Source organism: Saccopteryx leptura, chromosome 7 (assembly GCF_036850995.1).
Source record: "Saccopteryx leptura isolate mSacLep1 chromosome 7, mSacLep1_pri_phased_curated, whole genome shotgun sequence".
Classification (NCBI taxonomy): Eukaryota; Metazoa; Chordata; class Mammalia; order Chiroptera; family Emballonuridae; genus Saccopteryx; species Saccopteryx leptura.
Genome location: NC_089509.1, coordinates 1,173,230 through 1,189,635, shown reverse-complemented (window position 1 = coordinate 1,189,635; position 16,406 = coordinate 1,173,230). Strand labels below are relative to the sequence as shown.

At 40.4% G+C, this 16,406-nt stretch overlaps 1 protein-coding gene across 5 annotated transcripts in view; it reads right to left on the bottom strand.

Moving 5' to 3' along the window:
- Positions 1–16,406, bottom strand: part of IWS1 (interacts with SUPT6H, CTD assembly factor 1) — a 46,620-nt gene that overhangs the window by 29,817 nt on the left and 397 nt on the right. For 3 of the 5 annotated variants that reach the window (XM_066345404.1, XM_066345403.1, XM_066345401.1), the window contains exon 2: positions 14,267–14,385. In XM_066345404.1, the coding sequence (XP_066201501.1) occupies positions 14,267–14,385 (119 nt within the window). The remainder of the gene's footprint in view (positions 1–14,266; positions 14,386–16,406) is intronic. The other 2 variants (XM_066345406.1, XM_066345402.1) reach the window with 1 other exon arrangement.

Here is a 16,406-nt window from a genome sequence, read left to right as displayed (position 1 = left end):
GGGCAATGGAGGACACTGGGATAAAATATTTGAAGTACTAAAAGAAAAAAAAAAAACCTGTCAACTAAGAATCCTATATCCAACAAAACCATCTTTCAAAAATAAATATTAAAAGAGAAATGAAAACTTTCTCAGAAAAAAAAATTAGAGAATTTGTCTAGCAGACTCACCATACAAGAAACAAAGTTCTTCGGCCCTGGCCGGTTGGCTCAGTGGTAGAGCATCGGCCTGGCGTGCAGGAGTCCCAGGTTCGATTCCCGGCCAGGGCACACAGGAGAAGCACCCATTTGCTTCTCCATCCCCCCCCCCCCCCTCCTTCCTCTCTGTCTCTCTCTTCCCCTCCTGCAGCCAAGGCTCCACTGGAGCAAAGTTTGCCCGGGCGCTAAGGATGGCTCTGTGGCCTCTGCCTCAGGCGCTAGAATGGCTCTGATTGCGGCAGAGCGACGCCCCAAGATGGGCAGAGCATCGCCCCCTGGTGGGCATGCTGGGTGGACCCCAGTCGGGCGCATGCGGGAGTCTGTCCGACTGCCTCCCCGTTTCCAGCTTCGGAAAAATACAACAACAAAAAAAAAGAAACAAAGTTCTTCAGACCTAAAGCAAGTGACCTCTAATGGTAATCTGAACCCACATGAGAAAATAATGAGCAGAGATAAAGGTAATTATGTAATTACAAAAGACAATACAAATGCATATTTTCTCCTTTCTTATTTCAACTGAATTAAATAACCACTGCACCTAGTGATATGTAGATAGTGTACAGCTGGGCTGGTAATGTATAGAAAAGTAATATATGCATAATATATATATTTGCCTGTAACACTACAAAGGAGGTAGGTATGGGTGGTATCAAAGCTTTCTTTCTTTTTTTTTTTACAGAGACAGAGAGGGTCAGAGAGAGGGATAGATAGGGACAGACAGACAGGAACGTAGAGAGATGAGAAGCATCAATCATTAGTTTTTCATTGTAGCACTTTAGTTGTTCATTGATTGCTTCCTCATATGTGCCTTGACCATGGGGCTACAGCAGACCGAGTAACCCTTTGCTCAAGCCAGCGACCTTGGGTCTAAGCTGGTGAGCTTTGCTCAAACCAGATGAGCTCAAGCTGGCAACCTCGGGGTCTTGAACCTGGGTCCTACGCATCCCAGTCCGACGCTCTATCCACTGCGCCACCACCTGGTCAGGCTTTCAAAGCTTTCTTAAGCAAAGGAAATTATTTCAGATGGTCAAGTAATAATTATAATAAAGTACTGCTGGACTAGCAACATTAATAGATGTAACAGGTATAACAATAATGTTACAAAAAGATAAAAAGAATAAAGCCACACAGAAGGAGCATCTCTGTATACCATTGGGACTAAGCTACTGTAAATCTGAGGCAGATTCTGGAAAGTTAAGATCTATTTAGTAAACCCTACAGCAACCACTAAAAAAAGAACTCAAAACATATAGTGAAAATATTATTAAAAATATTAAAATGCACAAAAGCATTAAAAATAAACACAACTGCAATAATTTACTAATGGATACACAAGGAGGAAAGATAGAAAGTATGATGTCAAAAACATAAAATGGGGGGGTAAGGGTTAGTTTTGTATTAGAAGTTGTTACCAGCTTAAAACAGATGTATAAACTATTACGTAAACTGCAAGGTAACCCACAGAGCAAAAACCTATCATAGATACACACAAAGTGAAAAGAAAGGAATCTAAGCATAGCCACTGCAGAAAATCATCAAATCACAAAAGAGAGCAAGAGAAGAACAAAGGAATTACAAACTAGCCAGAAAACAATAAGCAAAATAGCAATAGTAAGGCCACACATATCAATAATTATTAAATGTCAATGGACTGGCCCTGGCTGGCCAGTTCGTTCAGTGGTGGAGCATCGGCCCAGTGAGTGGATGTCCCAGGTTAAATTTCCAGCCAGGGAACACAGGAGAAGCACCCATCCTGCTTCTCCATCACTCTCCCTCTTGCTTCTCTCTCTCTGTCCTCCTCTCCCTCTGCCCCTCCTGTAGCCATAGCTCGACTGGAGAGAGTTGGCCCCAGGCACTGAGGATGGCTCCTTGGCCTCCACCTCAGTTGCTGAGCAATGGAGCAACACCCTCGATGGGCAAAGCATTGCCCCCTAGTGTCCTTGATGGGTGGATCTCTGTCAGGGAGCATGCAGGAGTCTGTCTCTGCCTCCCCTACTCTAACTGAAAAAAGAAAAAAAGTAAATGAACAAAATTCTCCAATTGAGAGACATACAGTAGCTGAATGGATAAAAAAATAAGACCCATCTAGCTGCCTACAAGAGACAAGAGACTCACTTTAGCTTTAAGGATATACACAGACTGAAAGTGAAGGGATAGAAGAAGATATTCCACACAAATGAAAACCAAAAGAAAATGTGGCCAGCTGTATTTATCAGACAAGATAAGACTTTAAACCAAAGACTGTAATAAGAGAAAAAGGTCATTATATAATGATAAAGCAGTTAATCCAACAAGGCGTTAGCATTTATAAACATTTATGTGCCCAACATCAGTGCACAAGTACATAAAGCAAATATTAGCCTGACCAGGCAGTGGCGCAGTGGATAAAGCGTCGGACTGGGATGCAGAGGACCCAGGTTCGAGACTCCGAGGTCGCCAGCTTGAACACGGGCTCATCTGGTTTGAGCAAAAAGCCCACCAGCTTGAACCCAAGATCGCTGGCTCCAGCTAGAGGCTACTCGGTCTGCTGAAGGCCCGCCCGTGGTCAAGGCACATATGAGAAAGCAATCAATGAACTAAGGTGTTGCAATGCGCAATGAAAAACTAATTGATGCTTCTCATCTCTGCGTTCCTGTCTGTTTGTCCCTGTTTATCCCTCTCTCTGACTCACTCTCTGTCTCTGTAAAAAAAAAAAAAAAAAAAAGGCAAATATGAAAAGGCTTGAATGGAGAAATAAGACAGCAATACAATAACTTCAATACCCCATTTTCAACAACAGATAGATCATGCTACTCATGACCAATGGGAAGAAATGAAAATATATCTTGAGGCAAATGAAAATACAACATACTAAAACATGAATTTAGCAAAAATAGTTTTAATTTGAGGTTACATAAAAATAAAAACGATCTCAAACAACCCAACTTTACTCCTCAATGAACTAGAAAAGACAAACCCTAACAAAGCCCAACGTTAGTAAAAGAAAGAAAATAACAAAGATCAGAGCAGAAATAAATGAAAGACAAAAAGAAAATAGAAAAAAAATCATCAAAACTAACAAACCAAGAAAAAAGAGAGAAAACTCAAAACTATAAACAAAAAAGACATTACAACCACACAAATACAAAGAACATGAGACTAAGAACAATTATACTCCAACAAATTGGACAACATAGAAGAAATGAGTCAATTCTTAGAAACGTACAACCTACCAAAAACTGAATCATGGTCCTGGCTGGTTGGCTCAGTGGTAGAGCGTCGGCCTGGTGTGCAGGAGTCCCAGGTTCGATTCCCAGCCAGGGCACACAGGAGAAGCACCCATCTGCTTCTCCACCCCTCCCCCTCTCCTTCCTCTCTGTCTCTCTCTTCCCCTCCCGCAGCCAAGGCTCCATTGTAGCTAAGATGGCCCGGGCGCTCTATGGCCTCTGCCTCAGGCGCTAGAATGGTTCTGGTTGCAACAGAGCATCCCGCCCTGGTGGGCGTGTCAGGCGCATGCGGGAATCTGTCTGACTGCCTCCCCGTTTCCAGCTTCAGAAAAATACAAAAAAAAACAACAAAACCCCCCCCCAAAAAACCCAAATAGCCAAAGGAATCTAAAAAGAAGAAAAAAATTGAAGGCATCACACTTGTAATATAATCTTGATTTCAAGATAATATAGTCTTGATTTCAAACTACATTACAAGGCTGTAGTAATCAAAACAGTATGGTACTGGCATAAAAACATACAAAAATAAAAGGAACAGAGATCCCAGAAATTAACCCACACATATATGGTCAATTAATTTATGACAAAGGAGGCAAGAATATACAATGAGGAAAGTACAGTGTCTTGAATAAATTATGTTGGGAAAACTGGATAGCTTCATATACAAAATTCAACTCAAAATTGACTGAAAACTTGAATTTAAGATCTAAAACTATAAAACTCCTAAAAGAAAACATAGAGAGTAAGCTCCCTGACAGCAGTCTTGACAACAATTTTTTTTTTGGATTAAGCACCCAAAGCAAAGGCAATAAAAGCAATAAACAAATGGGTCAACAACAAACTAAAAAGCTTCAGCATAGCAAAAGAAATCATCAACAAAATTTAAAAACCTAATAAATAAGAGAAAATATTTGCAAATCATATATCTGATAATGGGTTCATAAGCAAGAAACTAACACAACTCAATAGAATAATAAAAAAAACAATCTGATTAAAAAATGGGCAGAGGAACTGAACAGTATTTTCCCAAAGACATACACATGGCCAACAGGTACATGAAAAGGTGCTCAACATCAGTAATCACTAAGGAAGTACAAATCAAAACCAGAGATCACCTCACACCTATTAAAATGAATGTCATAAAAAAGGCAAGAGGTAACAAGTGCTGGTGAGGATGTAGACATGGGAACCCTTGTACACTGTTGGTGGAAATGTAAATTGGTACAGTCACTATGGAAACCAGTATAAAAGTTCCTCATTCTAATTAAAAAGAGAACTACCATATGATCCAGCATTCCTACTTTTGGGTATACTGTATATGCTAAGGAAATGAAAACAGGATATTGAGAAAGCTGTACTCCCAAGTTCACTGCATTATCCACCTTTGCCAAGATACAGAAATAACCTAAGTGTCTGTCAATAGACAAATGGGTAAGATGTGATACCCACAACAGAATATTTTTCAGCCATGAGAAAGAAGGAAATCTTACCAATTGCAATAACATGGATGGACCTTGAGGGCATTAACTAAGTAAAATAAGCCAGAAAAAGACAAATACTACATAATACAACTTATATGTGGAATCTAAAAAAGAAGTCAAAATCAGAGAAAGTATAGAGTAAAAAAGTGGTTGCCAGGGGTTGAAATACAGAGAAGTTGGTAAAAGGGTACAAGCTTTCAGCTATAAGGCAAATTAGGTCTTATGAGCTAATGTATAACACTGGTAACCACAGTTGATAACACTGTATTGCATGATTGAAATATGCTAAGAAAACAGAACTTAAATGTTCTTGCACACACAAAAATATAAATGTGAGGAGAAGAACGTATTAACCAGATGGGAGGAATCCTTTCAGAATGTATATATATTATCAAATCATTACAATGTACACTTTAAATATACCTCAGTCAGTAAAGCTGAAAAAAACTGAATGTATGTATTATGCCCCCCCCCACAAAGATCTGAACTGAATAGGACTGATTATTCCAAAGAGTACAATGTGTGAGCTGATATATCTAGTAAGATTCAATAACTAAGTTGAATTATCCTTAATTTATCTAGAGAATCTCTTATTTTGTAATGATACAAAGAACTTTGACCTCAAAAAAATTTAAATGCCAGATTAGATAATATTCACTAATGACAAAAAAGCACGTGCAGAAGAGTAGAGATACAACAACAAAAAGACAGGAGACATATAGAAAACGGCACATTCCAACTCTACCAATCATATTACATGTGCATGGACTAAACAAGTCAATTTGGAAGCAGAGATTGGATTAAAAAAAGAATAATAAAAGTCCAAAACTATATGCTGATCACTGGAGACACACTTTAGATTCAAAGACAAAATATGTGAACGTAAGTACCGGATTTCCCCATGTATAAGATGCACACCCTTTTTGAAAAATTTGGGGTCTAAAAACTGGGTGCATCTTATATAGTGGTTGTAGATTTTTTTACATGAATTTCCTGCTTTTTCACGCTCATTGTTAAAGACAATGATTCATCATCAGACATAGATGAGGACAAGCTAATGGATGGGAATTTTGACAGTGATAAGGATTTGTATAAATTTTATGATGAATAAAACTTGAGTTCAATAACTTTATGTAATACATTATTTTTTCAAATTTCAGGCCCCCAAATTAAGGTGTGTCTAATACATGGAAGCATCTTATACATGGGGAAATACGGTACATATGGGACATTCTCAGATGGACCACATGGTAGGCCATAAAACAAACCTCAAGCCCACAATGAAGTAAATTAGAATAAAAAATATATTTGGGGAACAATTTGAATATAAAATTCAAAAAACAATTCCACTTACTAAGCATTAAAGAAATTAGGAATTTATTTAGGAATAAATTTAACAAAGAAAAGCAAAATTTGTACAGTGAAAACTAATAATTACTGTTGAAAGAAATTAAAGACCTAAACAAAAAGACATCCCCTATTTATGGATCAAGGGACCTCATATAGTCGAGATAACGCTTACCAAACTGATTTACAGATTCAATGCAGTCCCTACCAAAATCCTAGCTAATCTTTTTGCAGAAATTGACAAATTGATTCATATGTAATTGCAAGGGACCCAGAACAGATATAATAATCTTGGAAAAAAAGTGGGACTCACATGTCCTAATATCAAAATTTATCCAAGTACTATGGCACAAGGTATGAATTAATTAGAACTGAAAGTATACAAATAAACCCATAACCCTATAATTAACTAACTTTTTTACCATCCAAATTTAAAATTTAATTTTTATTGAATTTATTGGGTGACACTGGTTGATAAAATTATATAGGTTTCAGGTGTACAATTCTGTATGTTACCTGCATATTGCATTCTGTGTTCACCACCCAAAGTTAAGTCTCCTTTAATCCCTGTTTATTGCCTTTAGGTCAACTGACTTTTAAACAGGGTGCCAAGACCTTCCACATGCACAAGTGCAAAAGAATTGAACCCCTATCTCAAAGCATATATAAAAGTGAACTCAAAATGGAATCAAAGGCCTAAATGTAAGAGCTAAATCTGTAAAATTCTTAAAAGAAAAGGATAAGGCCCTGGCCGGTTGGCTCAGTGGTAAAGCGTCAGCCCGGAGTGTGGAAGTCCTGGGTTCAATTCCCAGCCAGGGCACACAGGAGTAGCGCCCATCAGCTTCTCCACTCTTCCCCCTCTCCTTTCTCTCTCTCTCTCTCCTCTTTCCCTCCTGCAGCTAAGGCTCCACTGGAGCAATGCTCCAGATGGGAAGTGCATCACCTCCTAGTGGGCTTGTGTTATAGTAATATAAGGTTATAGTAATTAAATATATAGAAATATAAAAGTATGGTAGATATATAAAAGTAATTAAAAGGATATTAAAAATAATCATTAAAATTAAGTAAAGTTATGCCAATTGGATAGGAATTAATATAGTGCCATAACTCTGTAATGTGATAAACAGACTCTGACTTTCAAGCAGAGCCCAGTTAGTATGTGTGTGAAGTTATACATAGATAAAAAGTGGCTTGGTGTTATTTACATTAACTTTGTAAATTAATGAAAATAAGAACATCTTAAAAAGTGGTTTAATGTAAACATTTCAGTAGATTGACATAAAGGGGGTTCCGGCGAGGAACTCCCAAAAAGGTGGTTTGAGGTGAGTAGATTGACACCTGTTAGAAGGCGTTGGCCAGAAAGGGTACTAAAGCTGAGGCCCCATGCTGCAGTAGTCGCCCAGACTCCAACATTGATGTGGACTGTCTCCACGCCACTCTGAGCTCTGACCACAGCCAGCCGACAGGAGCACGCTGACGGGGGCCCCCTTAAGCTGTACCCAGGGACACCGAAAGGATTTGTGAGTAATAAATTGCCTGTGTGATTATTGCAACTAATTTGTGTGTCAGTCGTGTCTTTCCTCCAGTGGCATTTAACAGTAGCATCCTCATAGCCGCCTCAAGAGTAGTCTTGAAGAGGCTGCCAGCCCTGCTAATGTGTCCCCTGCATGGGGAAGTCAAATCAGGGACGCCTGATCGACGTAGAGCTTGGGCTCTACTGGGACAGCTTGCCAAGTGGATCCCGGTTGGGCATATGCAGGAGTCTCTCTCTGCCTCCCTGCTTCTCACTTCAGAAAAATAAAAAAAAATTTAAAAAAAATAAAAAAAAAGATAAATCTTCATGACTTTAGATTTAGCAAAAGATTGTGAGAGATGTCACTAAAAGCACAAAAAAGCTGAATAAATTGGAGTTTACCCTAAAAATTTAGTGCCTTAAAGGACAGGAACATGAAAAGACAAGTCACATAATGCAAATATTTGCAAACCGGTCATCTAGTAAGGGATCCAAACTGTTTTTAAAAACTCTCAATAAAAAAGGCATACAGCCCAATTAAAAAACTGAAGGATCAAACTGATGTTTCTCCAAGTAAGAAATACAAATGGCCAATAAGCACATAAAAAGACATTTAATATCATTACTCATCATGGAAATGTAAATCAAAACAATGAGATACCACTTCCCACTAACTAAAATATCCATAACAGAAGAGTCAGGTTGTAAAAAGGGTTAGCAAGAACCTTCATATACTGGTGGGAAATGTAAAATGGTGCAACCACTGTAGAAAAATGGCAGTTCCTCAAACATTTAAGCAGAGTTACCATATGACCTATCAACTTCACTCCTAGAAACATACCCACAAGAGAAATAAAAACATGGCCACATAAAAACTAAATGTCCATCAACTGATTAATGAAAAACGAAATATGGTATATTCATACCCTGGAATCTTATTCACCATAAAAATGAGGAACTGATATAGTATGTTACAACATGTATAAGCTTTGAAAACATGTCAAGAGAAAGAAGCCAGTCATAAACACGTATTAAGTAACTCCATTCATATGAAATGTCTAGAACACAAAGGGATGGGGGATTGGGAGGATAAGGAAGTAATAGCTAAAGGGTTGTTTGTTTTTTTAATTTTATTGAGAGGAGGGGAGGCAGAGACAGACTCCTGCACGCTCCCAGACTGGGATCCACCCGGCAAGCCCCATTTGGGGCCCATGCTCTGCCCATCTGGGGCCCTTCCTCCATTGTAACTGGAGCCATTTTTTAGCGCCTAAGGCGAGGCCATGGAGCCATCCTCAGTGCCTGGGGCCAACTTGCTCCAATCGATCCACAGATGCAGGAGGGGAGGAGGAGAGTGAGAGAGAGAAAGAGAGAGAAGAGGGGGAGGGGTGGAGAAGCAGATGGGCACTTCTCCTGTGTGCCCTGGCCAGGAATCAAACCTGGGGATACCACATGCCTGGCCGATGCTCTACCAGTGAGCCAACCGGCCAGGGCCAAGGGTTTCTTTCTGAAGTGACGAAAATATTCTAAAATCTACTATGGTGATGTTACACTCTTAAGTACATGAACTGTATGGGTATATAAAATCATCTTAATAAGGCTGTTAAAAAAAGGTGGTATTTTTAAAGATCAAAGTAGATGCAGAAAAATCCATGTGAACAAAATTAAAAATTTTAAAACTAAGTATTCCTGATTTTTCCTTCTGCCTCAGCCTACAATATGGACCAGCACAGCAATGTTGATTTTAATATTTCAATATTTCATTCATATTTTTACATAATCTTGAGTTTTATGTTATCTTGATTTTTCAAAAACTTAAAAAAAAAAAGAGGACCACCAGGCAAGTTTCCTAGAGAGCATGATTTGGTTACAATAAACTATCATTTTTTTAAAACTTGCTCTGTCGGCCCTGGCCTGTTGGCTCAGCGGTAGAGCGTCAGCCTGGTGTGCGGGGGACCCGGGTTCGATTCCCGGCCAGGGCACATAGGAGAAGCGCCCATTTGCTTCTCCACCCCCCCCCCCTTCCTCTCTGTCTCTCTCTCTTCCCCTCCTGCAGCCAAGGCTCCATTGGAGCAAAGATGGCCCGGGTGCTGGGGATGGCTCCTTGGCCTCTGCCCCAGGCGCTAGAGTGGCTCTGGTCGCAGCAGAGCGACGCCCCGGAGGGGCAGAGCATCGCCCCCTGGTGGGCGTGCCAGGTGGATCCCGGTCGGGCGCATGCGGGAGTCTGTCTGACTGTCTCTCCCCGTTTCCAGCTTCAGAAAAATACCAAAAAAAAAAACAAAAAAAAACTTGCTCTGTCATGTCAGAAATTTATATACATCTACAATTATTTTAAGACAAAATAGTTGTTTTTCAATAACTAAAGTGCCTTTATTAAAGCTAGTTTAAAATCATTGGTCTCGCCTGACCAGGCGGTGGCGCAGTAGATAGAGCGTCGGACTGGGATGCAGAGGACCCAGGTTTGAGACCCCAAGGTCGCCAGCTTCAGTGCGGGCTCATCTGGTTTGAGCAAAAGCCCACCAGCTTGAACCCAAGGTTGCTGACTCCAGCAAGGGGTTACTCGGTCTGCTGAAGGCCCGCGGTCAGGCACATATGAGAAAGCAACCAATGAACAACTAAGGTGTTGCAACGCGTTCCTGTCTGTCTGTCCCTATCCCTCTCTCTGACTCACTCTGTCTCTGTAAAAAATAAATAAAATTTTAAAATCATTGGTCTCCAAAATTTCATCGGCATTTCCTGTACTGATCACTCTTAATGACTCAGTGTGTGCACAGTATGTGTGTATTCCTTTGAGATCTAAAATAGAGCATGCAGAGTGAATACTGTAAGTGAAATGAATTTTAAAAAAAACTATCCTAAATTCTAAAGTACAAATGGGAAAAATTCTAGTCTTATTATTTGGAACATCTTGTCATGAGTACCTTTGTAGGAGGCAAACCTATAGGCCCCCCTAAAGATGTTTGTGTCCTAATTCCTGGAACCTGTGAATATGTTACTTTACATGCTAAAGTGACTGTGTGGATGTAATTAAGGATGTGATATAGGGAGACTACCCTGGATTATCTGAGTAGGCCCAATATAATTACAAAGGTCCGTAGGAGGGAGGCAGGAGGGCCAGATGGAGAGAGAGATGTGAGGACAGAAGCAGGGGTCAGGAAGAAAGATCTGAAGATGCTATACTGCTGACTTTAAAGATGGAAGAAGGGCCCACAGCCACAGAATGTAAGTGACCTACAGAGTTGGCGATGGTGGGGAAACAGATTCTTCCCCAGGAAAGGCACAGAACTCTGATGACACCTTGATTTTCCCGTAGTGAGACCCATTTTGGACTTCTGACCTTCAGAACTGTCAGGTAATAAATCTTTGTTGTTTTAAGTCACTAAATTCTTAAAAGGCTAATAGAAAACTAATACACATCTTTTAGGTTGGAGTCTGTAAACTGTACTGCTCCTTTTAATTAATATGTCTTTTAACAATCCATTAGCTTCTAAAAACAATTTAAAATGTCTCAGAAGCAATTTTAAACAGGCAAAAAGAGCATTAATACAGATCTCAACACTTAAGAGTACAATTGGCACTCTCAAACTACTAACTAGTAGTTTAGCAAATTAGGATAATCCTTCTGGAGGAGAGTATTTATGAAAAAGCTTAAAATATCTTAGTCTCTTTAATCGGTTTTTAAGCAAGACCAAAAAAAAAGAAAAAAAAAAAGAAGACAAGTGTTTATGTTCATGCCAGCTTCACTCATAATAACTAAATAGTCTAAATGTCACAAATTAGGAAACTGTTGAATAAGTAATGGTGCACACATATTATGAAATATTATGCAACCATTAAAAATTGTTGCCTGACCAGACGGTAGCACCGTCAACCTGGGAAGCTGAGGACCCAGGTTGGAAGCCCCAAGGTCACAGGCTTGCGCATGGTCTCACCAGCTTCAGTGTGGGATCGTAGACATGACCCTATGGTTGCTGGCTTGAGCCAGGAGTCACTGGCTCAGCTGGAGCCCCCCAGACAAGGCACACAATGAGAAGCAATCAATGAACAACTACAGTAATGCAACAAGTCGATGCTTCTCATCTCTCTCCCTTCCTGTCTCTCTTGCCAAAAAAAAAAAAAGCTAATAAGAATCTTGAATAGCGGTATAATCTTAAGTGAAGAGATAAAACTACTACACAGATACAATATATAATAAAATCTTAAGTAAATTAAAACATTTTTACACACGGGAGAATAAAAATACAGAATATGAAAAAGCTAAGTTATTTCTATGATAGGAATAAAGTAATTTTAATTTTCTTTTTAAACTTTAAAAATTTCCAAATTTCAACATGCACATTCATTTATTCAGAATCCATCTCATTACAAACAAGCAGTTGAAGGTGCTAAAACGTAATCCTTTTTAGGTTTATAACTGAATCATGAGGCCATGAGTCAAGCTCCTGATACTGTTTTCTAAATTAGAACCTTACATACTACATACTCAACATACTACATCAATTTTTATATTATCAAATAATTTCTACCTGTCAAATAATATTAATTAGAATTTAGTCCAAAGGCTTAAGAGTATACAAAAACCTCAATGATGTCAAAATAACCAAAAGACAAGTTTTTCTCCCAGTCCACTTAGCTCTCTGGCCACACCTGCCTCTTACTCTACACTAGCCACACTACGCTGAAGACATCAAGCACACTCCCACTGTAGAGTCTCTGCCTGGAATGTTCTTCCCCTAACATAGCCATGTGGCTAGCCTTTTTTCACACCTTGATTCAAATATCACTTTCTTTCTTTCTTTCTTTTTTTTTTTTTTTTACAGGGACAGAGAGAGAGTCAGAGAGAGGGATAGGTAGGGACAGACAGACAGGAATGGAGAGAGATAAGAAGAATCAATCATCAGTTTTTCATTGTGACGCCTTAGTTGTTCATTGATTGCTTTCTCATATGTGTTTGACTGGGGGGCTACAGCAGACCGAGTAACCCCTTGCTTGAGCCAGCGACCTTGGGTCTAAGCTGGGGTCAAGCCAGATGAGCCTGCGCTCAAGCTGGCGACGTCGGGGTCTCGAACCTGGGTCCTCTGCATCCCAGTCCGACTCTCTATCCACTGAGCCACCGCCTGGTCAGGCTAAAATATCACTTTCTTAATAAGGCCTAAGTACCTCCCTATGTAACACCAAAACCCCACCCTTTTCTGCTCTTTCTACTTTCTCCATTGCATTTATCTTCTAACAAACAATACAACTACAAAAAAAGAAAAAAGGTATATTCTTTAATGTCTTTCACCTCTTATGGGAAAATAAATCCAAGTGAAGGATTTTGATGGCGGAACCTCATTTAGTCATTGATATATCAAAAGAGCCTGACATAACAGGCGCTCAATAAATATTTGTTGAATATATGAACATACTAATAACATGGCAAGAAATAGAGCCAACAGTACACTCTCACAATTATATCTCCTACTTAAAAAATTGAATAATTTTTGCCTGACCAGGCGGTGACGCAGTGGGTAGAGCATTGAGGACCCAGATTCGAGACTCTGAGGTCACCAGCTTGAGTGCGGGTTCATCTGGTTTGAGCAAAAGCTCACCAGCTTGGACCCAAAGTCACTGGCTGGAGCAAGGGGTGACTCAGTCTGCTGAAGGCCCGCGGTCAAGGCACATGTGAGAAAGCAATCAATGAACAACTAAGCTGTTGCAATGCACAACGAAAAACTGATGATTGATGCTTCTCATCTCTCTCTGATCCTGTCTGTCTGTCCCTGTCTATCCCTCTCTCTGTCTGTTAAAAAAAAAAATTGAATAATTTTCTGTGCATGCATAATTAAGCAAAATATACAGCATATCAACTTCTTAAAAGAAAATCTGGCCACCTTTATTACTCCCATGTGTTTCAGTTTGTTTATCAAAAACTCATAGCTGACTTATTCAAAAGAATCCCAATTCTATTTTGTGAACATTGTTCAATACAGATGATATAACCAGGGAAGCAAATTAAACCATTTAAAAAATATGTATTTATTACGCCAAATATGTTGAAATGCTATACATAAGATCCAATACTACTCTTATTACTAAGCAAAAAGAACTTCTTAAACTATATGTGCTTGGTTATTTCATACTTTGCAACAGTTCAGAAAGCCAAATTATGATGTAATTTTTGCAAGGTGATATAATCTTCATAACTTTCTAATTCAACTGGTATTTTTTAGGTTGCAAATACTCATTCCCAGTAAGATATCATTTTGGGAGTGGAGAAGTATAATCAAATATCAAACGCCTGGCCCACTTTCTGAATCAAAAACTGCTTAATATCTGAAATGGGACCCAATCAGAACTTAATTCCCTGTGACTACATAAGTAACCCAACTAACCCTACTTAATTTTAAAGCAGTTCTCTTATAATCCTTTACTCCCAGGGTTTGAAGCCTAAACCCTGTGATAGTCTTTGCAACTCCTACTAAATAAAACAAGTCTCACATAACACAAGGGAAAAACCTCCCAAAGATGCTGTTTAGCCAATACCTCTGAATGACGCTCTACACTTCCAGTGTCCGATCCGGAGTGCTGCTCATTTACATCATCCTCAACGTCTGACCCTGAATCCCGTTCATCCTGTACTGGGGTAGCTCCACCATCATCTGCTTAAAAATAAAACAAAAACCCACTTCAGGTGTAAGATGGATGACACCTACGGCGAAACGAACACAATGAGTCAAGAATAATGAAAGAGCAAAGGTTACCATTAATAAAGTATATTAATGCTAATGTTGTAAATAAGACAATAGTATAATACACATATAAATTCCAACAATCATAACATGTATTGTGATATATATGGTAGAAATAATACATCATAAAAGGAGTGTGAAGCTTAGGAAATTTAACTGTAAGGACCAAGTCAACAACCTCTAAATAACAGTGTGCTCTGTAACTATGTATTTCAACTTGAATCTTAAACACTGAGTCTCTTCTGTCAACAGCACTTACCACTTTCTAATATACTACATAATTTATCAAGTTAATTTGTTTAATGTGGTTTTTTCTTCACTTGAATGAAAGGGCCCAAAGAGCAGGGATTTTGGTTCACCACTGAATCCCTGGAGCCCAGAACGCTGCCTTGTACACAACATACAGCATTTATTCATGAAGAGCAGAAGGAACTGCAGTTCAGAAAATGTGATCTCTGGAAAGAAAAAATACACTATACTATTACAAAATAGCAACAATGAATTGCTATCTTACTGTAACCAATATATTAATATACAAGTTAAAACTGTACTGAGAGAAATTTAGGGCTGCTGGAGGATATGGGAAGACTTGGTTAGAAATTTATTAAAAATTTTTTAAATGTTATTTTATTTTATTTTTTTCTGAAGCTGGAAACGGGGAGGCAGTCAGACTCCCTCATGCACCTGACTGGGATCCACCCGGCACGCCCACCAGGGGGCGTTGCTCTGTTGCAACCGGAGCCATTCTAGCGCCTGAGGCAGAGGCCACAGAGCCATCCTCAGCCCCCAGGGCCAACTTTGCTCCAAAGGAGCCTTGGCTGCGGGAGGGGAAGAGAGAGACAGAGAGGAAGGAGAGGGGGAGGGGTAGAGAAGCAGATGGGCGCTTCTCCTGTGTGCCCCGGCCGGGAATCAAACCCGGGACTCCTGCACGCCAGGCCGACGATCTACCACTGAACCAATCGGCCAGGACAAAAATGTTTTAAATGAAGCAGTCAACTACAGGAAAACAAAAGCTGCACAAGCATAAAATCACTGCGGTACTAAATAGCTATTCTACTTAGCTAAAGAATAAATACAGTCATAACAAAACCAATTATTTTGAAATAATTTATAACAATTATGCTGCAACAGTGTGAGTACGGGGGAGAAGAGGGCACATAAAAGGTAAAATCCTGTCCCCCCCTTTCCCCCCCGTTATAGGAAATCATTACAGCATGCCTACTAACGATGCCACAGGGGCAACGTAAATTAGGAATAGGAAAGTAGACATCAATAAAAAAAAAAAGGAAAGTGAAGAAACTGCTATTTTTTCCCGTCTTTTAGCACTTACTTTTTATACACGTATTACAAATAATTACTTATCTAAGGAATGGTTTCACACCACAAACGGGATGGGCGTTAGGAAACACGACAGAGCGTGCCCGGAACGGCATTGCCGTCACGACTACTCAACGTCACACGTGAGAGTGGAAGGAAGTTAGCACAGAACGGAGGGGGCGCGCAGACAACGATCTCGGCACGTGGCTCAAGCGCGCCGAGGGCAGGGCACACGGGGACGTGAGGACAGCGCCCGCGGCGTCCAGCGACCCACAGGACAGGAAGGAGACCCCGGTTCCGTGAGGGGACGAGGTCGATCGAAGGTGAAGAGAGACACAAAGTCACACTGAAATGTTTCCGTTTCCTCCCCGGGAGAACAGCGTGGCCAAGTCCGACAGCCTGGACCCGAGGGGACAGGTCCGGGGGAGGCCCCACGCGCGGCTCCGTCCTGGGACGCGGCACTCCGCGAGCCCCGCCTCTGTGGAGTAGCTCCCGGGCTTCCTCAGAGAGAAGCCCGCGCCCACTCGGCAGGCGGCAGTACCCCCGAAACCCGCTCCCCGGGCTCTAACTTCCGGGCCGCTGCGGGTCCCCAGGATCCGGGTCCGCGCCGAGGGCCG